This window comes from Microtus oregoni, unplaced genomic scaffold, assembly GCF_018167655.1.
Source record: "Microtus oregoni isolate MIOR12 unplaced genomic scaffold, Mior012 000003F_ref0000135, whole genome shotgun sequence".
Taxonomy (NCBI): Eukaryota; Metazoa; Chordata; class Mammalia; order Rodentia; family Cricetidae; genus Microtus; species Microtus oregoni.
The window spans coordinates 2,675,046-2,702,054 of record NW_024543062.1 but is presented as its reverse complement, the minus strand read 5'-3'; the positions used below and the strand labels follow the sequence as shown (position 1 = coordinate 2,702,054).

Sequence of the window (27,009 nt, the reverse complement as noted above, 5' to 3'; positions counted from 1 at the left end):
GGTGCCATGCGGTGTGTGGAGGGCAGAAGATAACCTCGGCACCTTCCAACTTTTATTTGAGACAGAGTTCTCATTGGTCTGAAACTTCACCAATAGAGTGGGCTGGGCAACTAGCAAGCTCCAGGGATCGCTCTGTCAATGCCCATCTTGGCATCGCTGGCATTACAGGCAGGCACCGCGGAGCCTGGCTCATGAGCGTGGGTGGTAGGGCTCCGAACACAGGTTCTCACAGTCGCCAGGCCAGTACTCTACCCGCTGAGCCCTCTCCCCAAACGTTGGCTTTTGAGAAGAGGATCTCATTAAGTAAGGCTAGCCTGGAACTTTCCATTCTACTTCCTCAGCGCCCCGATGTAGCTGGGGTGAAAGGCCTGAGACACCATGCCTGGCTCTCACTAAGAGCTTTACCTGCATGCTCTCTCTTTAGCCCCATAAACTCAGACGCGGTTGTCATCCTGCTTTGCCCAAGCTGGAGTTCGAATCGCTAGACCGGCCCCACCTCGTGAGATCAGCCACGCCCCCACCTCGGATTGGTGGCTGTGGAAGGGGCGGGGCTCCCAGTGGATGGTGGGTGGGACCAATCGCTGGCCGTAAATAAGGCGCCACATGGCACGGGCTGGCATGGGGCGAGGGTGGGGAGGAGTGCGCAGGCGCATCAAGGACGGGCGTAGTCCCACTAGCTGGTTCTCGCGAGAGGATGGAGGAGGGGGTCGGGCTGGGGGGCGGGGCCGGGCCTCGGGCGGGGCGGCTAGCGGGAGGGGTGGCTAGCGGGAGGAGGCGACTTTGCCGGCAGAAGCGGCAGCAGCAGCATCGGCGGCCGTGGCAATAGCGGGCGCTAGGTAAGGAGCGCAGGCTCGAGTGGAGTGAGGTGTGCGAGAGACTCCCGGAGGGGCGAGGGCGTGGGCGATGCAAATCCGTACCCCATTCTGCACGGCTTTGGCAGCTCCCACGTGCTCCCGGTTCGAATCCCGGTTCTGGCCAGCTGGCTTTGTGACCTTGGTCCTGCAAACACCTTCTCTGAGCCATCTTCTTGTGAAGCCCTGCAGAATGCGTGGAAGAGGGTGTGGTCGCTTGGACAATTTCCTTTGCAGTAGAAACGCCTGACTGAGGTTGGGGGGGAGCACATCAGTCTTGTCTCTGGCTATGTGGGGGGACAGGCGAGAAAGCAATTGTTTTGGGACTGGCGTGCTGCAGTGTCCCGGCAAGACCTTGCAGGAGGCTGTCAGTGAAGCGAGTTTTTGCACAGAGCAAGCCCTGGCTCCACATCTCACCCCAGTCCGTTGAGCATCCTCCTGCCCCAGAACTTGGCTGGCCACAGACAGCAGTGCAGACCCCAGCTCATAGATGGGGCTGAGCATTGCCGCGGTTGCCGCCAGCAGCAGCCTCATGCCTGGTGGGCCACAGGAAGCCGAACATTAGTGGCTAACAGTAGGACCTATCTTCTTTTTGGGCTTCTGGCCACGAAGACATCTGAAGACATCGCTGGCAGACCCTGGGCTCCGCGCATCCGCCTGGCTGTTGCACGGAGAGCTGTAATGTTTGCAGCCTTCTTAAATTATTTATTTTATAATCCCACATTGCGATGGGAGTCCCAGGTTGAATGAGGATGTGAGCCTTGGGGTGGAGTGGCGCTGTGAGCCTTTAGATTGCTGGGGCTCTATGGTGTGCCCCCAGGCTTGGTAACATGAGTTAGGGCCCTGTGTCTGGATGCGAAAGAGAGGAAAAAGATTATCGGGAAACTCCTGTATGCAGGGAATGATAGCACACTTCGAGAGTTGCCTGAGGCCGAGTGTGGTGCCAGCACTTTTGAGCTGAGGCAAGGGGATTGCTGGGAGTTTTGAGGGCAACCTTGGCTGCTTAGTGAGGTTCGGACCAGGCTGGGCTACAGGGTGAGACTGTGTCTCAAAACCCAAGGGTCTGCCAAGAATCTTCATGTTTAATTTCCTTACACATGAGTTGCTAGGATTTGGGACCGAATTTGCAGGGGCGCAGGGGGGGGGGGCAGTAACTGTTTACTGTCGTCCAGTGCCTGTGGTCCTGCATCATCAGTTTCTTGTTGCATGGGCAAACCACTAAATTGGGTGGCTTGCTGGAAACCACGGGTCCTGGGCAGCTCAGGTCCACCTGGCTCAGGTCCGCTCGATTCCGTGATACAGTTCAAGTGCCACTGTGTGAAAGACGTTCGTGTTATGCAGAGAGGACGCCAGAAAATGTGGCGCATACCTGTAACCGTGGTGCCGAAGAACTGAAGGCAGCTGCAGGCTAGCCTGGGCTATGTGAAACCCTGTCTCTAAGAAACTAGCTAAACACCAAGTGTGACGGGAAGAAGCAGCTAATGCAGGAGACTTGGGTAGAGCAGGAGACTAAGGCTTCCTTGTGGGGGGCGGGGCTTGTGTGCAGGTGCGTTTAAAGCCAGAATGCTAACCACCTCCTCCACTGAGACAGAGGTCTGGAATTCACCAATTTGGCAAGGCTAGCTGACCAGTGAGCCCCAGGATTCCCCCTGTTTCTGCCTCCCAGTGCTGGGTTATAGGCATATGGCACCATGCCAGGCAGTTTTATTCTGTGACTTCTGGGGATCTGAATGGAGCAAGCCCTTTATAATTCAGCCATCCTCCTGGCCCTGAAAAGACTTTTTTTTTTTTTTTTTTTTTTTTTTTGGTTTTTCGAGACAGGGTTTCTCTGTGGTTTTTGGAGCCTGTCCTGGAACTAGCTCTTGTAGACCAGGCTGGTCTCGAACTCACAGAGATCTGCCTGCCTCTGCCTCCCAAGTGCTGGGATTAAAGGCTTGCGCTGCCACCACCCGGCAAAGACTTATTTTTGCTTGAGAAGGACCTGAATGCCATGCTGGAGCCCAAGTTTGGTTGCTGGAGATTGCAGTCGAGGTCTGGCATGAGCGAGGATCAGGTCTGTTAGAGGTAAACCCATGATCCTAGAGGGAAAGGCAGGTGAATTCTGGGTCTAGGGAGATGCAGTTCGTGTCATCGGGCAGTGTGGGTATAACAGTAGCTAAGGAGAGGATGAAGAGTCTGAAGTCCCCAAGGGCTTCTCTGGGCAGCGAGGCTTTCCTTAGGATATGGTAGGAACGGGGCAGAAGGCAGAAGTGACGTGAGATCTGGGGTGGGCAGCCACTCCACCATGCTGGGTGCCAGGAGAGGCGTGGGACAGGGTGTGAACTTTAGATGCTAAGAAGGTGTGACATTGCAGACCTTCAGCATGAGGTGTGTATGCTCAGGCTTGGAATCTCAGGGGTTCAGAACCTGAGGAAGGAGAGACGTGCACACTCAGTGACTGTGCACTTATCAGTTTATGGTCATTACCACACGATCGCCAGGGCTGGGCGAGGGCAATGGTTGTTCTAGGAAGGCAGACCAGGAGATGCTGGGGCTGAAAACAGCCTGTTCACTCACAATACTGAAAAAAAAAAATCAGGTGAGAAAGCGTGTGTGTGTGTTTATGTGTGTATGTGTTTCTTTTTGTTTGTATTTTTTTCAAGACAGGGTTTGGTTTCTCTGTGTAGCCCTGGCTGTCCTGGAACTTGCTTTGTATACCAGGCTAGCCTCGAAGTCAGAGAAATACGTCTGCCTCTGCCTCCTGAGTGCTAGGATTAAGGGCATACACTGCTATGCCCAGCTTACTATATAGATTTTGAAACAAGGTCTCAGGTAACCCTTCATTTACCTCTGTAGCCAAGGATGGCCCAGAACTCCAGATCATACTGCTTCTGCCTCCCAAGTGCCAGCATTCCTGACATGAGCCACTACACCTGGTTTATGCAATGCTAGAGGTAGAACCCAGGGCTCTGTGCATGCTGGGTGAGCCCCCTACCAACTGAGCCACATTCCCAGCTCTGGACTCTCATCGTTTTAAAACAGCTTACATCTTCACTGTCCAGTTTTTTAATAAGTTTGTATTTCAGTAGGGCAGTGGTGCACAGCTTTAATCCCAGCACTGGGGAGGCAGAGGCAGGTGGATCTCTGAGTTCAAGTCCAGCCTGGTCTACAGAGCTAGTTCCAGGACAACCAAGGCTATATAAAGAAACCCTGCCTTGAGACTCCACCATCACCCTTCCCAGGGGGAAAAAGTTTGTCTTTCAAATAGAAGGAAGCCTGTGATCCCTATAAGGTGGAGAACAGAGGAGCAGGAGGAGGAAGTGGAAATGGAAGAGGGGGAGGAGGAAATGGGGAGGGACTAGAGCTAGAGGGGCTAACCGTGAGTGTCACACCCCTTTGGTGTGTGCAGCCCCTGCTGATGGTTGTCGCTGGCCCACAGGTGTGGCTGGAAGTAGCTAACCCTCTCACATAATGCTTCCTGCGGTTAGCCAGGGAGGTTTCTAAAACTATTTAGAAACCCTGAAACTTGCCAAATGGGAAACGGCAGACCCAGTGGCAAGTGGAGGAGGTGCTACCCTCAGAGCACCAGGGAGAGCTGCGGGTGCGAGCATCTGGCTCCCAGGCTGGGCAGCCCACCTGTGCCCCCAGCCTTTCCCTTTAGCCTCACAACTGGAGGACCCGAGAGAAGAGACCTAGAAGTAGCAGTGGCCAGTTCTTGGTTCAAATACTTGATTGTTTCTAAAGTAACTCATAAATGAGCTGGGCAGTGGTGGCGCACACCTTAAATTCCAGCACTAAGGAGGCAGAAGCAGGTGGACCTCTGTGAGCTCGACGCCAGCCTCGCCTGCATAGTGAGTTCCAGGGCAACATGGTAAAATCCTGTCTTGGAAAATGAAAAGGAAAAAGAACTCATAAATAATTAATAACCCTCACAGGATAAGGTGGAGGCATGGTGGCACATGCTGTCTTCCTAGGGCTTGGGAGGCTAAGGCAGGAGGGGAGAGGCTAGCCTGTGTTACATAGTGAGACCCTGTCTCAAAAAGCCCAAACTATAGTGGGCCTGGTGATTCACACATACAATCCCAGAACTTGGGAGGCTGACTGAGGGCCGGGGGAGGAGATAGAATAGGAACATAGGGGGATTAAAAGTTTAGGGTCATTTACTGCTTGTCAAGTAATTTGGGGTTAGCCTGGGCTACATGAGAACCTGTCTCAAATAAACAAAGAAACCTAACAAAAGATTTCATAGCTATTCAGTGGATAGGTGCTGACCGTGCACACCTGAGAACTTGAGTTTGGATCACTTGCACCCATGTAAAAACCAAGTATGGCCATGTATACCCAAGGCTCAGTGCTGGCAGAGAAGGGGGCAGGGACAGGAGGATCCCTGGGGCTCACTGGCCAGCCAGTCTGGCAGAATCGATGGGTTCCAGGTTCAGTGAGAAATTCTGTCTCAAAACATGAAGTGGAGAGTGACTGAGGAAGACACCCAGACATCAGCCCCTGGTGTGTGTGTGTGTGTGCGCGCACACACACACACACACAACAAAAAAAGTCAGTGAGCGGACAATTCCTGAGGGAAAACCTTGTTCCCTTGAGCTCTGTCCTCGAGCACAGTCCACAGTCTCGGCCCTTGATAGACGGTCCAAAGTTGTCTCTCCTGAACTTGAGGGTGACGGGCCAGCTTGTGTCCCTGTGTAAGGTATTGAGCCTAGACATAAAAAGATAGTTGGAGGGACAGTGTGCTCCCTGGAGATGGGTGAGAAGACCATTGCAGGCAGAGGTGGCCAGGGGACCAGCAGGGTGACATGACCACAGGTGCTCCTGATCCAGCAGCTCACGGGACTCCGGTCTGTGCACTGGAACAGCTGCCGGGGTCTTGACACGGTTGGCAGGGTTGAGGCCGGATTAGTCCTGAGAACACAGGCAACAAAGCAAGTGAAAACACAAGACTGTTATTAGTTCCCGGGAAGATAAACTGTTGTGCGGGAGGGGAAAGAAAAACAATTATGGCGTCCCGGCAGCCCCAGCTGTGGATAGTCTCCCCCATAGCTGCGGCAGTGTGTGTAAACACAGGCTGCTGTTCTAATTGGAGTCATGGCATGCCTGGGAGGGGCCCGAGGAGAGAGGACACCCTGTGATGTCACTTGCTGAGATGAGGGAAGTCAGACCTAAAGCCCAGGGCTGGGTGGCAGTGACTGAGGATTAGATGCACAGGGTGAACTGGGTGAACTGGCAATCAAAGCTGGGCATACGTGGTAGCCTGCAGGAGGCAGAGGTGGGTGGATTTCTGCATCCGAGGCCAGTCTGGGCTACATAGTGAGCCCGTATCTCAGAGAGAGCAGAATGAGGGAGAAGCAGCTGTGAAGATAGGGAAAGAGGAAGGGATACTGGTTGCTAAGGAACTTGCCGGGCTCCATCACTACAGATTGCAGCAGTCTCAGCCAAGCATAGCTGTCTTGGAGCAAGAAACTTCCCCGCCTTGGTCGGCTTGTGTTAGGCTCTTGCGAGCTGGTGGGGCTTTCCTGTGCATTTTCCCCTCATTATTCTCTTTGTTCTCTGTGTCCTGTCTCAGCTCTGGTCACTTGGTCATCTTTGCCCCTTTTCATTTCTGTTAAGATGTATTTTTATTCGTGCATATCTGTATGGATGCTCACTTGTGTCCAAGTGCTCACGGAAGCTAGGAGAGGCTGTTGGCTCTCCTGGTCTTGGAGCTACAGGCAGTTGTGACCTGTTTGATGTGAATGCTGAGACTCGAACCCAAGTCCTCTGGAAGAGCAGCCTGTGCTTTTTTTTTTTTTTTTTTTGGTTTTTCGAGACAGGGTTTCTCTGTGGCTTTGGAGCCTGTCCTGGAACTAGCTCTGTAGACCAGGCTGGTCTCGAACTCACAGAGATCCGCCTGCCTCTGCCTCCCAAGTGCTGGGATTAAAGGCGTGCGCCACCACCACCCGGCTCCAGCCTGTGCTTTTAACTGGTGAGCTGGCCCTTGCTGAACCTGGAGCTTGCTGTTTTGGCCTGGCTGGCCAGCAAAGCCTCAGGACCCTCCTGTCTGCCACCTAGCCACAGCGCTGGTTTTCCAGGTACATGTGTAGACATGTCCAGCTCTTTACATTGATGACAGAGTTCAAGTTCATATCCTCATTCTTATGCAGGAAGCACTCTTACCCTCTGAGCCATCTCGGCTCCTCTAAATGTTTGTTAAGCATTACAAGTGGCGGGAGTGCTAGTGACCCTTTCTCGCTTGGCACCCACTTTCAGAATTAGGATGGCAGAGAATGATAGTCACCTACCTCACGTGGGCCCCTGTGCCCTGTGCCTTGAGGATGTGCTGGGACAAATAAGATGGGTCCTCCCTCCCAGAGTTGAGTGGTGATGGTCTCCACACAGTGACAGATCTGTGTCGGGTGCTGAGAGAAGAGATGGTTACACGGTGGGCGGTGACAGAGTTGGGGGCCTGCAGCTGTGCCCCACTTTCTGAGGCGTGACTAGGAAAGCCTTGGAACAGAGTGAGCTTTGAAGTGCCCCAGGGCGTGACTGACCCAGCAGTGGAGCCTGTCCCACCAGGCCACTGATGAATGACAAGGAACCTCTCTGTGGCTATACAAGAGTGACCAAGAAGAAAGATAACAGGCCTGGTCAGCACTATGGAACCCAGGGACACCAGGATGGGGAGACTGGAGAAAGAGATATGAAGGTAGGAGGGTAGAAGCAGGGAGAGGGGCAGGGCATTGGAGCAATACAAGTCAGGGCTATGAGAGCTTGGGTGGGTAGAGGGCCTAGGCGGGGAGGGGCTATGGGCAGGCTCCACAGTGACGTCAAGCGTGGTCTACTGTTGCTTTCTGTTCCCCTAGTTGGGGAATTCTAGGCAAGTGTTCTACCCTGAGCTATACCCTCCACCCTTACTGGGGGATTCTAGGCAGGTGCTCCACCACTGAGCCACACCCCAGCCCCTCACTGGGGGATTCTAGTCAGGGGCTCTACCGCTGAGCCACACCCCAGCTCCTCACTGGGGGATTCTAGGCAGGTGTTCTACCACTGAGCCACACCCCAGCCCCTCACTGGGGGATTCTAGGCAGGTGTTCTACCACTGAGCCACACCCCAGCCCCTCACTGGGGATTCTAGTCAGGGTCTCTACCACTGAGCCACACCCCAGCTCCTCACTGGGGGATTCTAGGCAGAGGCTCTAGTAAGCTACGTCCTCAACCCTCTTTTGTAACCTTGACTGGCACCTTGAACTCATAAATATCTACCTGCCTCTGCTGAGATTAAAGGCGTACAACACCACACCCTGGGTCCCAACCCCTTTTGATTGTTTTATTTTGAGACAAGGTCTTGCTGAATTGCCCAGGATGTTCTTGAACTCACTGTTTCCCAGGTAGAATTTGTACTTGAGTAGCTGGGATGACAGCTTGTGTCAGGCCTGGTCCCAAACATGTCTTTTTTTAAAAAATATTTATTTACTTATTGTGTATACAGTTCTGCCTCCATGTATGCACATATGTAGAAGAGGGCACCAGATCTCATTGCAGATGGTTGTGAGCCACCATGTGGTTGCCGGGAATTGAACTCGGGACCTCTGGAAGAGCAGCCAGTGCTCTAAACCACTGAGTCATCTCTCCAGCCCCACCCAAACATGTCTTAAACTGATCTTTCTGACATGTCTGATGGTGATGGAAAGTATCTTTGACATGTGTGTGCATTGACTTAGGGCTTATATTTGCCTTATCTTCAGATCAGGCAACACAAACTTGAATTTTGAACTTGGAATGTTGAAGGTATACTAGCTATGGTCCTTATCTTTGGAGAACTCCCGATCTGGTTTGGAGCTGTTGACCTGTGCTGGGCTGCATTGATGTCTTGTATACTTGAAAGCTGCAGTCTGATCAGCACGGTGGTGGGTGGGGGTGGGGATAACAGGACTGATAACCTCTGCACCTGAGGCCCAGCTCTACAGAAGTCATTGTGGTTAAACACCAGATTTGATCTTGATTTACACACTACCCCATGTGTGCATGTATATGCGTGCGTGCCTGTGTGTGTGCCTGTGTGTGTGCATGTGTGTGTATGTGTGTGTGTGTACAACATCCAGATGACCCTAGGTGTCCTTCCTCAGGCGCTGTCCACCTTGTTTTTGTTTCCAGTCCTTTTCTTTCTCAATAACCTGGGGTCATATGGATTCAGATAGGGTGGCCACCAAAGAGCTCCAAGTCCTCCCGTCTCCGTTCTCCAGTGCTGGGATTACAAAACTTCACCACCACACCTGGCCTTCTCATAGATATTAAAGTTCCAACTGGGGTCCACGTGATGGCAAGGCAGGCTTCACAGATTAAGGCTTTTCCCTAGTCCTCCCATTTCTGTGGACGCAGAGCCTCACTTCGTAACTTAGCCTGCCTTTGAACTCCTGACGCTCCTGCCTCAACCCTCTGTGGAATACAAGCATCACCACCGCCCATTTAGCTCTCAATTTTCATGGCATAAATTCATATCAATGTGACCATTCGTTGCATAATTCTATTTGCATGTGCTGTATTAGTGTATGGGGTTAATTAAAAATAAATGAAGGATTTGTGTGCATGTACGTGTGTTCATATGAATTCATGTAAGTTTGGGTGTGTGTACCATAGCACTCATGTGAAGATTAGAAGACAACTTTTGGTGTCACTCCTTTCCTTCAACCTTAAAAAAATTAAAAATAAAAATTCTGTGAATGGATGTCTTTTCTGCATGCATGTCTGTGCACCACATGCGTGCAGTTTCCGTGGCAGCCAGGAAAAGGCGTGGAACTCCCTGTAGATGATCGTGAGCCACCATGTGGATTCTGGGAACTGAACCTGGATCCTCTGTAAGAGCAGCCAGTACTCTTAATTACTGAGACATCTCTCCAGCCCCTATTTTATTTTTTAATTTAAAATTTTAATTTATTCTTATTGTGTGTGGATGTGTATGCTGTGATGTGAGGGGAGGCAGACAGTGCACTCAGTTTTTCCCTCTTGCTCAGACCACCAGGCTTGTCCAGCAAATGTCTTTACTGTTGAACAGTCTCACTGGGGGATTCTAGGCAGGTGCTCTACCACTGAGCCACACCCCAGTCCCTCAGTGGGGGACTATAGACAGGTACTTTATCATGGGCCTATACCCCTAGTGGTTTTTTTATATAAAAATTATTACATATATTTGTATATGCACATATGCACGTGTGTGCATATACATATGACAGAGTTAGAGGGAGTCGGTTCTTTCCTTCCACCATATGGATACCAGGGGTCAAACTCAGGTTGTCAGGCTTGGAGGCAAGCACCTTTGCCTGCTGAGCCCTCTCTCTGGTACAGTACTGTGGAATACCACCCAGCAATAAGAAAAGGTACAGTCTCCTGACGTAAGTGATGGCCTGGATGAACCTCAGAAGCACTATGCTGAGGAAAGCCATACGAGCACAGCCTCTCTGGTATACGGTTCCATTTACCTTCTAGAAAACTGGAAATTGCCATGGCTAAGTGTCAGAGGTTGGCAGCAACTTATTTATTTTAATTATTATTATTATTATTATTTTGAGACAGGGTGTTTCTCTGTGTAGGTTGGCAGCAACTTGTTTATTTTAATTATTATTATTATTATTATTATTTTGAGACAGGGTGTTTCTCTGTGTAGGTTTGAAAAACTGTCCTGGAACTCGCTCTGTAGACCAGGCTGGCCTTGAACACACAGAGATCCGCCTGCCTCCACCTCCCAAGTGATGGGATTAAAGGTGTGCGCCACCACTGCCTGGTGCGTTGCTTCTTATTTATTTCTAAAGACTGGATCTTGTGTGCTGCAAGCTGTCCTTGAACTCCTCTTCCTCCTGCCCCCACCTCCGGAGTGCTGGAGGATGGGTTTGCAGCACCACGCTCAGCTGGGAATATTAATTATAGTATACATATGCCAAAATTCAGTCAGTGGCATATTAAACTACACATTAAATAGGAAGGGGGAGTTTTATTCTGTGTCAGTCATTCCTCAATAAGCCTGTTAGAGAAAGCTCAGAGAGCCCAGAGTGACTCAGTTGGGAAGGAATGAGTATCTGGAGTCCCTGGGGTTCTGTGACAGAGAGCTGTTCCCTGACATACCTGTGTCAGACAGGAGCTGGCCTCTACTCCCCTCTCTCCCAGCCAAGCTTTGCTTCCTTCCTCCATGCTTCTTATGCTTTTCTCAGTGGCAGAGGACTCAGTGTGATGAGACAAAGAGACCCCCAGTCTAGGTGGCAAAGAAAACATTGGTAGTTGGTAAGGTAGAGTTCTGCAGGGAAACAGCCAGTGATGGGAGTGTGTGTGCACAAAGAGACCGAGTGTGAAAAAATTGGCTAATATAAGCCCAGCCTGGTGACTCATGCCAATAATCTCAGCTACTTGAGAGGTTGAAGCAAGAAGATGGCAAATTTCAGGATTGCCTGGCTACATAGTGAGTCCAATGCCAGCCCTGGTACTTTAGGAGACCTTGTATCAAAATGAAAAGGAAAAAGAGGGGGGACAGATCAGTGGTTGGTAGAGCATCTGCCTAGCATCCCCCAGTGAGGGGCTGGGGTGTGGCTCAGTGGTAGAGCCCCTGTCTAGAATCAGTCCCCCAGTGAGGGGCTGGGGTGTGGCTCAGTGGTAGAGCACTTTCTTTTCCTCCCTCCCTCCCTCCCTCCCTCCCTCCCTTCTTCCGTCCCTTCCTCCCTTCTTCCTTCTCCTTCCTTCCTTCCTTCCTTCCTTCCTTCCTTCCTTCCTTCTTGAGACAGGATTTCTCTATGTGCCCAAAGTACACCCCCTATCTTGTGATGCTCCTGTCTCAGCATCCTGACTGCTGGGATGCCAAGCATGTAGCACCAAGGGCAGCCTAGTCTATAGAGCAAGTTCCAGGGCAGCCAGGGCTACACAGAGAAACCATGTCTCAAAAAACAAAACAAAACAACAACAAAAACCAAAACTTAACAGAAACAGTGTGTGTAAGCCCTTTATTTATAACTTCCTTTGTTCTGATGTTATTAACAACTTTAAAGTGTTACCACATTGGAGCCTGGAATCTGTGCCAGGGCTATGATCACTTATTTGGCCCCAAAATAAACTATTTATCCCCTATAGGAGGAGAGTTGTGTTTTGGGATTGACACTTTACCCACTGAACCATCTTTCCAGTCCCAGAATAACCTTTGTCTAAATATCTGGGTTTCCAATGCTCTAGTCCTCCCTTGTTATTTGACATGCTTGCCTAATGGTCATGAGCTCTAAAAGAGCGATGCTGCTTTTATGGAGGTGTGACTCTGCCTTCCAACATCACCATTAGCTAATCGTGACTAGACATGATGGGTCGGAGGCCACTGCAGTGTCTACTGCTGGCCGCCCTTCTATCCCCAGCTCCTCACCCATGTTGGTGTGATGGGTAGTTTGGAACAACTGGGTCCCCACATGGCACCTGCCCTCTGGCTGCTTGACTTGCCTGTGGCATTGTTACGTGTGTGGTGGGTGAGAGAAGTGTCTGATGGCCCTGTTGCATGCAACCACACCTCCCCGCTGTTGAGTCTGGTGTTGAACCTGCCCCCGGTTATCAGGACACTTAGGAGCACAAGGGACCCAGGTTTGTGAAAGTCTCCCAGCCTCTGATGCATCCTGCTGAAGGGAGAGCCCAGGTCCCACCGCTGTTGCAAGTGTGATAGCAGCTCCTTTGGCTGAGCTGCCCCAGTCGGCTGCTGCTGTTGCTTCAGAGCACACGGGGCCTTTTGTTGACTGCTGTTTTGAAAGAGTTGGGAGATTTTGGATTTGAAAATAACGCCCTTATTTTTTAAATGGAAAATTACTCTCTGAGGTCGTTTGTGGTCCCTGACTGTTTTGGAGGCAGGCAGGGACCATGGCTGTGGTTCTCTGTCCCAGCGCTCCCAGCTGACTTCCTAACCCTCACAGAAGGCAGCACAGTTGTCCCCCCAGATGTCTGGAAACAAGGCTAGACATTCCTAGATCCCAAACTACTTAAAAGTGAAATAAAGTAAAGCTGGTTGCTGGTGGTGCTAACCTGGCGGGCCTTTTCCTTCCTTTGCTCTTGTTCCTTGCAGTCCTGTGAGAGGTGACTTTAAAGTGGCAGAGTGGCCCCTTCAAAGGGCTGCTGTCACAGAACCCTCTCCTGTTTGCAGCTGACTCATTTCTGTAACTGCTGTTTATGTGGTTTGTCTGAGGTCAGACATGACAAGAGGGGACTGCCTTGATGTTAAAAATGAACTCTGGCCTCTCATACTGAAAGGAGAATGTGTCTTAGTGGAAAGAGTCCATGGGTTTGTCACCTTGGTGTAAAAAGTCACTAAAGGGGCTGCAGCTGGCCCAGATCTGGCCCTGTGTGGATCCGGCATTGTTTCACTGGGGCAAGTTCAAAGCTGGATGAGGAAATGATGGGGTTTGACTGTCCGAAGGGAGTCATTAGGTGGGGATTATAGCTCAGTGGTAGAGCTGTTGCCTAGAATCCCCCAGTGAGGGGCTGGGGTGTAGCTCAGTGGTAGAGCCTCTGCCTAGAATCCCCCAGTGAAGGGCTGGGGTGTGGCTCAGTGGTAGAGCTGCTGCCTAGAATCCCCCAGTGAGGGGCTGGGGTGTGGCTCAGTGGCAGCCCTTCACTGGGGGATTCTAGGCAGAGGCTCTACCACTGAGCTACACCCCAGCCCCTCACTGGGGGATTCTAGGCAGAGGCTCTACCACTGAGCTACACCCCGGATCCACACAGGGCCAGATCTGGGCCAGCTGCAGCCCCTTTAGTGACTTTTTACACCAAGGTGACAAACCCATGGAGGCCAGAAGAGGGTATCTGATCCCCTAGAACTGGAGTTCCAGGCACTTGTGAGCTGCCATGCGGATACTGGGAACCAAACCCTGGTCCTCTGCAAGAGCAGCAAATGCTCTTAACCGCTGAGCCATCTCTCCAGCTCCCACCACACATTTTTAATAAACAGGTCCCTCCACCCTGTGACCTTTTGAGACATCGTAGGGAAAGTGAACTGTGGCTTCAGTAGTTCCTCTCAGTTTCCCTCTCCAGCAGACCTGATTCTAGAATTACTTAGGGACAGGGTGACTGTGGAGCTCAGTCTCGCCTGTCCTATTACCTCAGTCACCCCCAGGGGGCAGCACATGGGGCACTACCATCCTTGCCTAAAAATTAGGTTTTCCCCCTCATTAATTTCTTTATTTTACCTGTTTTCCATTTTACCAATTTCTGACCTGCTCTTGTTATTTCTTCCTTCATGGATTCGGTTTATCTTGCTCTTTCCAGTTATGAGAGGTGGGAGCCTTTATTCATTATTTATTTACTTGCTTTAGTTTGTTTGAAACAGCGTCTCATATTCATCAGCCTGGGCTCGAACTCACAGAGATCCTCTTGCCTCTGCTGGAATTACAAGTGTGTGCCCCAACACCTGGCTGAGTTTAGATCACGGATCTGTCATCTGTCACTTTCCAATACCTCGGGCCCTGCTTCCCTGGAGTTCATGGGGTTTGATGCATCATGTTCTCATTTTTCATTTCCGGTGTCTTTTAAAGTCTTTCTTTGAAGGGACTGAGGTGACTCTGTGGGTAAAGTGCTTGCTGTGTAGGTGTGATGACCTGAGTTTGACCCCCCAGAACCCACATAAAAAGCCAGATGCAATGGTGTATATCTAATATAGAACTCAGAAGGTAGAAAGGGAGGCAGAGAGGGAAGAAGTGGCTGGAAGCTTGTGTAATAAACATGATGACTGTCATGAGAGGTCCTGTCTCAAAACGAGATGGAAGAGGAGCATCAGCTCCAGAGAGGTTGTCTTCTGGCCTCCACCTGTGCGCTGTGACATGAGCATACACCCCCGTGCATGTAGCCATGCATGCACTGAAAGAAAACTTCTGAGGCCAAGGGTGCTGGTGCATGCCTGCAGTAGGGAAGCTGAGGAGGAAGAGAATTGCTGAGGGGCAGCCGAGCCTGTACATTGAAACAGTGTTTCGGATAACAAACAACAGAAATTCCCTTTGAAACAATGTCTTAAATGACAAAAATTCCCTTTGAAACAATGTTTCAAATGACAAAAAAAATCCCCTTTGAAACAGTGTCTCAAACAACAAAACTTCCCTTTAAAACAGTGTCTCAACAAGCACCAACCAAAATTCCCTTTGTGGTAGCCCACAGATTAATTTAGAAGTGGGCCTTTTGATTCCCCTGTGTTTGAAGCTTTTCCTATTACCCTTCTGATACTGTTATCTTGTTTTTATAGCATTGTAACTAAATAATTCCAGATGGTTTCAGTTGTGCTGAATGTTGTGTTGCTTGAAGGTGACAAGTGAAATCAGCTGTATCAGAAAGCATTCCAGTGTCAGTGACACCCTGTCCTGTACTTCTCTCGGTTATCACGACCGCAATGTCAGGGCTGGAGAGGTGGCTCTGCGGTTCACAGGGTGGCCTGTCATGGCATAGGACCCATGTTTGGTTCCCAGAACCCACGTCACATGGATTACAACTCTCTGTAACTCCAGCTCAAGGGCCTCTGATATTCTCTTCCAGCCTCTGAGGGCACCTTCACTCGCATGCAGATACCCACGTAGACGGACGCACAAATCATGTAATCGAACAAAATCAAATGTAAAGAAAAGAGTAGAAAGTTAAAGTCTCCAAATATAATTGTGAATTTTCCCCCTAAGTACAACTCAACTATATATACATATACATACAATATATGTAAATATAAATATATATGAAATAACTTTTTGAGACATGGTCTTATGTCGCTCAGGCTATCCTCAAACTCACGATGACGTTAAATTCCTGACCCTCCCATCTCCACCTTCTATTACTGAGATTACAGGCATGTGCCACCACACCTGTTTTTATGCAGTGCTAGAGATAGAACTCAGGGTTCAGTAGTTGCTAACTGAGCTACATCCCCAGTCTGAATTTTCGCTTTATGTATTTCGAAGCCTTATTATGTGATGAATATGTATTTGTGGTTGTTATGTCTTCTTTGTGGGTTGAGTTTTCTGTGATGATGCAACGTCTCTCCTCGTCTTGACTAAGTTCTTTCCTTCTGAAAATTTCTTCATCTGATATTAATAGAGCCGCTTCTGCTTGCTTTTGATTAATGTTTGCATGACTAATCTTTTCTGTACTGGTGGAGAGGGACGGAGAAAGCTGAGTGCCAACCAGCACTGTCTCCATGTCCCCTGTCCTCCCACTAGAGCGGGGATGGGAGTCATGGTGGACCTCAGCCCAGCTCTAGGTCCTGCTGTGAAAATCCATCTCAGGGTTTGTAAGTGGGTGTATATGAGTGGGGGGGGGGTGCACATGTGTGTGTGGTGTGTTTGGGTCAGAGGTCACCCTCAGGTGTCCATCTCCTCCCAGCTCTTGACACCAGGTGGAGTCGAGGTCCAGGCTACCTCACCACCATGCGGGCTGCCACAGTGTCTCTTGCTCCTGTGGTGAAGGTTGCGGATCAGCTGTCTGCTCTGGCCCCATGACTACCACAGGGCACGTGGTGAGCGGGAGCAGGAATGTCACACCTGTGAAGGGTGGTCTCGAAGTCCCTGCTCTGCATTCCCCTGGTGCTTAGCTTAAGAGGAATGGATGTCACTGGACCGATTTTTCCTGTTGCTGGGCTACTATGAGCATGGCTTTGGCCTCAGTGGTGGGACAGCTGCACTTCCTTGGGGACCAGCTTTGGAACCTGGGAACCAAATCTCTTGCCCATGACCGGGGCTTCAGGTCCATGCCCTCTGGGTACTCTGTCTGCATGGGAGCCAGGCTGTTCCGGTGGTGGGTCACTTTGCTGGTGTCCTCCTGCATGCTGCAGCAGCCAGGCCTGGTTCAGCTGCACTCGTGTGGTCTGAAAATGCACAATGGAAGGGTTTGGGAGGAAGGATGGCTTGGACATTGTATAAACTTTAGCCGTAACCTCCTGGCGACAGATGTTTCTGTCAACCTCCTCCCCTTCCTCCTTGCCATATCCTTGTGTGTTTAGCTTCTGAGAAACCATTTTCTCTCTTTTTTTATTTTAAAAAAATTATGTGTATGTATGCATATGAGAAAGGCTAGAGGTCATAGGTCAACCTCAGGTGCCATCTCAGGGTTTGTAAGTGGGTGTGGGGGTGCACATGTGTGTAGGGTGTGTGTTTGAGTCATAGGTCAATCTCAGGGGTCCCTTGGGCCATGCACCTTCTCTTTTGAAGCAGGGTCTCTCTTTTTGACCTGAGGCTTGTGTACTAGACTCGACAGACTGGTTATTGCACCCCAGGAATCCTCCTGTCTCTGCATCCCAAGCACTGAGATTATATGCACACACTTCCACACCTTGGTTTTTTATTTTTATTCTTTTTGTTTGTTTGATTGAGGCAGAGTCTCTCTACATAACCCTGGTTGTCTTGGAACTCACTGTGTAGACCAGGCTGGCCTCTGCCTCTGGAGTGCTGGGATAAAAGGCATGCACCAATGTGCGAGCCATACGTGGCTGAAGTGGATTCTGAGGATCTAACTCAGATCCTCATGCTCGCCCAATAAACTCTCTCCCCACTGGGACTGCCTAGCCCTTTGGCCTTTTTCAGTTAAGGGGCAAAGAGTCTCTATTTACTTTGGTGACCCCTAAAGCTGGAGTAACTGAAGCCCCAAACATGGAGGCTAGAGACTGGACCTGCAGGCGGGGCTGTTTGGTGGGTATTGGAGAGGGGGGTTCCCAATGTCAGCAAATACCCGCCACCCAAGGCCCTCCTGTGCGAGAAAACTCATGCTGTTCTGAACCTCTAACTGGTGTGTTCTTGCCTCTCCAGGTTCATCTCCCAGCACCATGTCCCAGCTGTACACAGGACTAAAGTGAGGGGCCAAGTGTGGACCCTGCCCAGGGCAGCATGACCAAGCCTCGGCTCTTCCGGCTATGGCTGGTACTGGGGTCGGCCCTCATGATTCTTTTGATCATTGTTTATTGGGACAACGTGGGCACCGCCCACTTCTATCTGCATACGTCCCTATCCAGACCACACATCTTGGAGTCCCAGCCCACCCCAGGACTGGGTGATGAGAATGTGTTCACTTCCGATGTGGACGAGTTTTTGGACACACTACTTAGTTCCGATGCAAAGCAGAAGGACCATTCCAGAAGAAAAACTGAGCAGCCCCCGATGCTCACCCCCAGCAAGCCGGTCCTGGACCACATGGAGGAGAATGTGAGAGGCTATGACTGGTCCACCCATGATGCCCAACAGAACCCAGACCGGGACCGGCAGCAGGCTGAGAGGAGGAGCCTGCTAAGAGACTTCTGTGCCAACGCCAGCCTGGCATTCCCCACCAAGGACCGCTCTTTTGATGACATCCCCAACTATGAACTGAACCACCTGATCGTGGACGATCGCCACGGGGTCATCTACTGCTACGTGCCCAAGGTAGCCTGTACCAACTGGAAGCGAGTGATGATCGTGTTGAGTGAAAGCCTGCTGGACCGGGGCAGCCCCTACCGAGACCCCCTGGACATCCCCCGGGAGCACGTGCACAACACCAGCACGCACCTGACTTTCAACAAATTCTGGCGCCGCTATGGGAAGTTCTCGCGACACCTCATGAAAGTCAAGCTGAAGAAGTACACCAAGTTCCTGTTTGTGCGCGACCCCTTCGTGCGCCTCATCTCGGCTTTCCGCAGCAAGTTCGAGCTGGAGAACGAGGAATTCTACCGCAAGTTCGCGGTGCCCATGCTCCGGCTGTATGCCAACCACACCAGCCTGCCTGCCTCGGTGAGCGAGGCCTTCAGCGCCGGTCTCAAGGTCTCCTTCGCTAACTTCATCCAGTACCTGCTGGACCCCCACACCGAGAAGCTGGCGCCCTTCAACGAACACTGGCGACAGGTGTACCGCCTTTGCCACCCGTGCCAGATAGACTATGACTTCGTAGGGAAGCTGGAGACCCTGGATGAGGATGCTGCCCAACTCCTGAGGTCTCTCAAAGTGGACTCCCAGCTCCACTTCCCCCCGAGTTACCGGAACAGGACAGCCAGCAGCTGGGAGGAGGACTGGTTTGCCAACATCCCCCTGGCCTGGAGGCAGCAGCTCTATAAACTCTACGAAGCTGACTTTGTTCTCTTTGGCTATCCCAAGCCAGAAAATCTGCTCAGAGACTGAGTTCCCCAGCACCAAATAAGTACCCACGCTATCCCATTAAACTGAATGACTGTCGTAGTGAGGCGGTCCTTTGAGGATGGGGTCTCTCCTGGCTTCCTTGGCCTTCTGGTGTGACAGGTGGAGGGTGCCACACCTTTCTCAACAGGAGACCACAGAACAGTCAAGACCCTAGCACCTCACACTCCAGGGTTTTGCACACCCCACCCTTTTTCAATCTGGATTTGTTTACTCTACAGCCTATGTTCATGGGACGCTGTTAATACCGTTTTCTAAGATTAATATATTTCAGATATATTTAATACTAAAGTGGGAGAGAGCTGGAGTAAAGTGTGGCGCCCGCACCCTTGCGCTCTTGTGGTTCTTTGGGTCAGGCAACAGCACACACAAGAAGGGGACCAGGAGTTGATGGGATATCCAAGCCTCACACTTCCCCTGGAGGGGGACGTTCTCAAAGTGTCTTCACTAGACAACAGCCTAAATTTGAAGCCAGCTGTCTCAGTTTGCTGTTACTGTAGCAAACCCCCTGAGGTTTTTTTTTTTTTTTTGGTTTTTCGAGACAGGGTTTCTCTGTGGCTTTGGAGCCTGTCCTGGAACTAGCTCTGTAGACTAGGCTGGTCTCGAACTCACAGAGATCCGCCTGCCTCTGCCTCCCGAGTGCTGGTATTAAAGGCGTGCGCCACCATCGCCCGCCTGCCCCCCTGAGGTTTTTAAGGGCCTGGTGAGGCCCTGTGAGGCCCTTAGGGAGGTGGCAGCAGCTGGAATATGTGCAAGAGGGAAGGATCTCACCAGACAGGAAACAGTGTGGCTGTGGTCCTTCTGCCTCTTCTGAGGGCATTGGTTCCCTCAGCTTCGAGATCCCTGGCCCCTGAGGACAAAACCCCTGGGTGACATAGCCAAACCATCCCCAGTCATCATAGGTTTTGCCTGTAGTATTTTTTTAAAATATTTTTTATGGTTTATTTACTGTGCATTGGTGTGAAGGTGTCAGATCCCCTGCAATTGGATCTTCAGACAGTTGTGAGCTGCCATGTGGGTGCTGGGAATTGAACCCAGGTCCTTTGGAAGAGCAGTCAGTGCTCTTAACCACTGAGCCATCTCTCCAGCCCCCAACCTGTAGTATTTTTTAAAATTTATGTATGAGTGTGTTTTGCCTGCATGTTTGTCTGTGCACCATGTGTGTGCAGTACCCACAGAAGCCATAAGAGGGCGTTGGATCTTCTGGAATCCAGTTTCAGGTGCCTGAGAGAGGCCATGTGGTTGCCAGGTCCTCTGGAAGAGCTCTTAGTGGCGGCTGAGCCATCTCTCCAGCCCCTAAGCCCTTTGATGAAGTGGGGATGTAATTGAGAAGGGTAAGCGCTGACACCATATCTAGGGCTCCCTGAAGAAATGGGCTCAGAGGTAAGCTGTTGTCATGTCGGAGGCTCAAAGCAAAGCTGACTCTATCCTAGCTGTCAAATTCACAGCCATTGCCCAACCTAGTGATGTAGGTCTGTTATGCCAGCTACTTAGGATGCTGAGGCAGGAGGGTCACAAGTTAAAGGCCTACCTGGGTTACAGAGTGAATTCAAGGCAAGGGCAACCTGAGCAACTCAGTGAGACACTATCTAGAAATAAAACATTACAAGTGGGCTCAATAGTAGAGCACCTGCCTAGAATCCCCCAGTGAGGGGCTGGGGTGTGGCTCAGTGGTAGAGCCCCTGCCTAGAATCCCCCAGCGAAAAGTTAGATGTGTGGTGTTTAATTGAACACACAAGGTCCTGAGTATGCTGTTGAGTTAGTATGTTGATATTTCATAAACTAAGGTTGAAAATGTCCCATTAAGAAAAGAAAATGGAGCCGGGCGGTGGTGGCGCATGCCTTTAATCCCAGCACTTGGGAGGCAGAGACAGGTGGATCTTTGTGAGTTCGAGGCCAGCCTGGTCTACAAGAGCTAGTTCCAGGACAGGCTCCAAAGCTACAGAGAAACCCTGTCTCGAAAAACAAAAAAAAAAAAAAAAAAACAAAAAAAAAAAAAAGAAAAGAAAAGAAAATGGAGCCAGCTGTGGTAGTACATGCCTTTAATCCCAGCATTCGGGAGGCCGAGGCATATTGATCTCTGTGAGTTTAAGGCCAGTATGGTCTACAGAGCAAGTTCTGGGACAGCCAGGGCAACACAGCAAAGAAACCCTGTCTCAAAAAAACCAAAAGAAATGAAAAGAGAAAAAAGGAAAGAAAAGGAATGGCATGGAACCTTCTGAGGTGGTGTTTGTGCAGGCAGGCATTGGATATTCATCAGTATTAAAAAATATTAATAGTATCATTAATATTCATGAAGATTGGTGAATATTTATGACCATTTCTTCTCTCTGCCAAGACCCAGTCAGGGAGACCAAGGCCTAATATTGGAGAGTTCATTTCAAACCACCAGGGAGATGGCCAGTTCTTGTACAACACTGTGGCCAGACATCTGACAGAGACAGCTTGAGAAAAGATTTGATTTTTAAATTACGTTTATTTGGGACTGGAGAGATGGCTCAATTCTTAAGAGCACTGACTGGTCTTAACCCAGAGGACCTGGGTTCAATTCCCAGCACCCACATGGCAGCTCATAACTGTCTGTAATTCCAGTTCCAGGGGACCCGACACCCATGGCAAAACACCAATGCACATAAAATAAAAATAAATAAATTTAAATTATAGTTATTTTGTGTATGTGCATGCCTGTGCCCATACACACATGTGCATACCACAACCTCCATGTAGATCCAGAAGCCGACTTGCAGGGGTTGGTTCTTTTGCTTCCACCATGTGGGTTCCGGGGATTAGACTCATGTTAGACTTGGCAGCAAGCACCTTTACCTGCTGAGCCATCTTGTCAGCCCAGATGGAAGGATTTATTTTGGCTGACAGTTCAGAGTATTCAGTGTATCATAGTGGAATTCACAGGAGCGGGGGGCTGGTCCTCTCGTCTCTGCCCCCCAGTGCTGGGGTGACAGGGGTGCACTGCCATGCCTCTTTGTCTGATCTTTTTTTCATGAGCACCGGGATATGAACTCTGGTCCTCATTTTTGCACAGTAGAGACCTCATGCATCTGACCACCACTCTGGCCCTCCGACTTTTTTTTTTTTAAGATTTATTTGTTTATTATGTATACAACATTCTGCATAGATGTATGCCCGCATGCCAGAGGAGGGCGCCAGATCTCAGTACAGATGGTTGTGAGCCACCATGTGGTTGCTGGGAATTGAACTCAGGACCTCTGGAAGAGCAGCCAGTGCTCTTAACCTCTGAGCCATCTCTCCAGCCCCTCCGACTCTTTATTCACACGAAGATCTGGGATGAAATCTGTCAGCAGCTTCCCAGCTGAATGGCCACTCTGCTCTCCTCCTGCTGGCTTGGACACCACACCATGTGTCACTGAGTCCCTGCTCCTGGGGGCAGGTAAAGGGTGCATGGGTGCAGCGCCATCCCAAGACCTTGCTCACACCTGCGTGACTCATGGAGGGCACCTCTTCTGGTGTCAATCACAGGCTGTGGGTCTCCTAGACAGGAAGTGACACCTCCGCTCCTGGTCGGAGATAAGTCACTTTGAAGCAGACTTCTGCATGGTGTCCCATCCAGGGTGATGACGGTCCTTGGCCAGGGCACCTGACACCTCAGCCATCTCCTGAAACATGAGGCATCCCTGTGCTCAGAGAAGAAAGACGCCAGCAGCAAGGGACAAGTGTTTGATGCTCCTGTGAAAAATAGCCTCTGGGCTGGGGATGTAGCTTAGTCAATAGAGCTCTTGACTAACATACAAGCCCAGGTTCCATCCCCAGCACCGCCTAAGCCAGCATGGTGATGCATATCTGTTATTCTAGAACTCAGGAAGAAGAGGCAGGAGGATCAGGAGTGCGGGGTCACCCTTAGCTACTGCAAAGTTTGAAGCCGCCCTGGAATACATGAGGACCTGTTGAAATAGAGGAAGGTGTGCTGCCTACTTTTTCTTTTTTTCCATTTTTATGTGTGTATGCGGTATGCATGTATGTGTACATGAGTATTTTTGCACACTTGCGTGTACATGCACATGTATGCATGTGGATGCGTTTGCGCCTTTGCATGTCCAAAGTTGATGTTGGGAATCAACTTCCATCATGAGGCTGTGTTTCTGAACCCAGCCCCAATCTGGCAACTCTGGCTCGCCTCACTAGCCAACTCTCTCTGAGGATCCCCAGCCTCCAGGCATTTCCATGGTTTCTGGGCACCCAAATTCCATTTCTCAAACTTGTGCAATAAGCATCCACCGAGCCATCTCCCCGGCCCTACCTTGTTTTACAAGACATTGTCTCTTTCTAGCCTTGGACTCTCTGTTTAGTCTGGCTGGCCAGTTAGCCCCAGCTTTCTTACATGTGTTCTGGGAAGGGGATCAAATGTGGGTTCTCCTCATGTTCCCAGGCAGGCGCTTTATCAATGGAGCCATCCCTCCAGCTCTGTGTTTGGTTTTAGAATGAATTTTTTCTGCCTTTGATGGCACACCCGAGGAGAGCTGGCTGAGGGGGACAGCTTGTAAGAAACGTGCATGGGGTCAAAGTGCCAGGATGTCTAGATTCTGATGGCTCCACGTGTGTCCTCGTGGAGCAAGAACTTGGTCAACTCCATTTCAGCCACGGGAACTCGGTTTGGGTAAATTCACGCCCCTTTCAGAGCAGTGTGCAAGCATGGTGTGAGGGTGGGGCTGGAGAAGCCCTCCAGGCGAAGGAAGCCATTGCCTTCTCAATTGTGTCTATTCCTCAGCTTCTTGCCTTTGTAGTCAGTTTCCCGACAAATTCTGGGTTTTGAGAACTCGGGACACAGATTTGCAAAGCTCGGTTTTTAAAGAGTCAGGTTCCACTCTGGGCTGCCTTCGAAAACACTCAGAGCCTCTCAAAGGTTTGTTTGGGGGCCAAAACATATTTTGGTTCCAACGTGTTCCAGAAACTTCTTCCAGAGCCCAGAGCTCCAGCCTTGGTTTAAGGAGGGGGGCTGGTGGGTAGACTCGGGGTGGGAAGGGTATGTTCAGTGGTAAGGGGCTTGGTCTGCCCTGTTTGGTGTGGAACTCTGGCCAGGTGCATTTATTTGTGTCTTTTAAAACCTGTTTCCTGGGTGGGCAGTGAGATGGCTCAAGAGATGAAGGCGTTTGTGGCCAAGTCAGATTGCATGAGGTCAGGTGCCTGGGACCCACAGTGTACAGGAGAGAATCAGTTCCTGAAAGTTGTAAGCTGTTCCCCGACTTGCGCGCGCACACACACACACACACACACACACACACACACGAGACAGACAGAGAGAGACAGAGACAGAGAGACTAAAGGACTAAAGTTAAAAACAAACCAAAAGCTGGGCGATGGTGGCACATGCCTTTAATCCCAGCACTCGGGAGGCAAAGGCAGGCGGATCTCTGTGAGTTCGAGACCAGCCTGGTCTACAGAGCTAGTTCCAGGACAGGCTCCAAAGCCACAGAGAAACCCTGTCTCGAAAAACAAAACAAAAACAAAAAAACCAAAAAAAACCACCAAACTGTCCCCAGGGGCTATTTGGTTGCTCACTGTTCGTCCCCCGCCCCCCCATACCCAAGAAAGGTGCTCTCTTTTCTGGGGAGTTGCTGTCATACCCTGGTTCCACTTCATGTGACCTCAGCCTGAAGGCTAGGTTTCCTTGGCCCCCATCAATGGACATTGTTCCCCGAAACAATCTACAGGCGCACACAAGCACGAGTAGTGACTTGTGTTTGACAATTCTGAACTGGGCCGGAAGGAATCCTGTGGATTTTTGGCAAGGATTCGAGCTGGGGAAATTGAGGCCCCAGCTGGCATGACTACATAGCACACTGTTGCTCTGAACCCAGAAGTTCTGAAAACCCAGCACCAGGAGCCCCGCCCACCAGCAGGCGGAGCCCCGCCCACCAGCAGGCATCCAACTGGACTGGATCTGCACGGGCCAGCTCACTCCCAGTAGGCCCTGGGCTCCATGTCCCAGCCCCACCTTTGGAAGGGTCAGGATAGGATGAGGCAGGGGCCAAGAGACAGCACATAGGCTCAGCCTCGGGTCACCTGGGATGGCTGCCCCTGGACGCTGATGGCAAAGTCAGGCGCTGGTAGAGAGGCCAAATAGTTGAAAGTAGCCTCATGTGCCGATGGGGCGGGAGAAATGGGCCTCATGATGTTGGCCAGCTTGGTGGAGAGGCTCAGAGCCAGAGGGAGGAGACAGGAAAACATTAACTTCTCAGGAAAAACATCTCCGTCCCAGGGAGCGGCCCTGGCATCGACCGGAGCCCAGCACAGGGGCACAGCTCCACCCTAGGCAGCAAGCAGAGCTCTTGAAATTGTGAAAAAGACACTTCCTAGAGCAGTCCCCCCCCCCCCCCCACACACACACACACTGGAGGCAGCAGGGGGATGCTGGAGGGTGCTCAGGCAGCAGCAGAGGAGATCTGGGGGTGCCTGCATCTGAGTCACCGGCCCCTTATCTGCAAGATGCCCGGGGCCCTGCCTTTCTGTCTGTTCTTTAAGGACTGTCATTCCTTGGAACCGTGAACATAATTTCTAACGCGCTCCCCAGGGACAGACCTCTAAGGCACAACCAAAAGAAGATTCTGGAACAACATCACCCATGAGGAGGTAGGGGCCATAATAACTCACCTTCATTCCTTATATATGCTGTGAAGGGCTGGATGGCGCCCAGGAGTCCGTAGAACGGCTTTGGAGCTGGCGTTTCCATCGCCCCCTGCTGGTAAGACTTAGGTCCTGCATGACTGAGCCACCCCTCATAGGAACTATGGGACCAGAAGATGTAGTGTTAATACTGGGAAGAGGGAAGATAGAAAGCGATGAACTAGGCTGGGAAGACGGCTCAGAGTGGGTAAAGTACTTGCTGTGCAAGCATGAGGACCTGAGTTCAGATCCCCAGCACCCATGTAAAGCTGGACATAGAGGGCAAGCGACTATAACTCCAGCAGACCCGTGGGACTCGCTCCTCAGCCAGGGAGCTTCAGGTTCAGTGACGGCAAGGATCCAGGCTCAAACCTTTAATCCCAGCCCTCAAGAGACAGAGATAGATGGATCTCTATACGTTTGAGGACAGCTTGGTCTACATAGTCAGTTCCAGGCCAACCGGGCTTATAAAGTGAAACCCTGTCTCAGAAAATAATTAAAAAATAAATAAAGATTAAAAATAAAGAGAAAGAAAGGGAGGAAAAGAGGTAGGGTCTGCGAGATGGCTGAAAACACTCACTGCCAAGTCTGACAACCTGGGACATAGTCACACAGGCAACTGCACCTGTACACATGGGTGTACGTCTGCATACACACACACACACACACACACATATGCGTGCACACATGCATGTTGGGATAAAAAGGAATGGGCTTTCCCATAGAGGTGGATGTGGGTGTCTGAGGGTGGGTACACACCCCTAGGCCATGACATTGCTGCTGCCCCTGGAGCCCACCTGGCCAGCCCCTCCTCCCTCATGTTTCCTGCCAGGCCTTCAGAGGCATCTGAGTTGGCCACCTTGACAGCCCAAAACTTTGGGGGTCAGAACTTTCCAGGATGGTAGAGAGCTAGCCCAGGACCCTTCTGTTTTATGTTGTTTTAAATTGTGTGAGGTTGTGTGTGAGTGTGCACAGGTGAGTGCCAATGCTGGAGGAAGCCAGAAGTGTCAGATTCCCTGGAGCTGGAGTTACAAGGCTAGGGTTACACTTGTGCCATGCCAGTTTTTTTTATTAATTAATTTTATTTATTATGTATACAACATTCTGTCTGTGTGTATGCCTACAGGCCAGAAGAGGGTGCCAGACCCCATTACAGATGGTTGTGAGCCACCATGTGGTTGCTGGGAATTGAACTCAGGACCTTTGGAAGAGCAGGCAATGCTCTTAACCTCTGAGCCATCTCTCCACCACCCCCCATGCCCAATTTTTTTATGTGGGCGCTGGAGACTTGAACTCAGGTCCTCGTGTTTGCACAGTAAATACTCTTAACCACTGAGCCATGTCCCAAGCCACTTCCCCACAATTTTGTTTTTGAGACAAGGTCTCAGGTAGCCTAGGCTGGCCCCAAACTGACTGTATAGCAT

At 50.7% G+C, this 27,009-nt stretch overlaps 1 protein-coding gene across 1 annotated transcript; it reads left to right on the top strand.

Moving 5' to 3' along the window:
* The first annotated feature begins 787 nt into the window (after nt 1–787).
* Nucleotides 788–19,453, top strand: LOC121446173 (carbohydrate sulfotransferase 12). The gene is made up of 2 exons (XM_041648659.1): nt 788–836; nt 17,597–19,453. Exon 2 carries the CDS (start codon nt 17,675–17,677, stop codon nt 18,932–18,934), a length of 1,260 nt encoding a protein of 419 aa, XP_041504593.1. The 5' UTR covers nt 788–836; nt 17,597–17,674; the 3' UTR covers nt 18,935–19,453.
* Nucleotides 19,454–27,009: the final 7,556 nt, after the last annotated feature.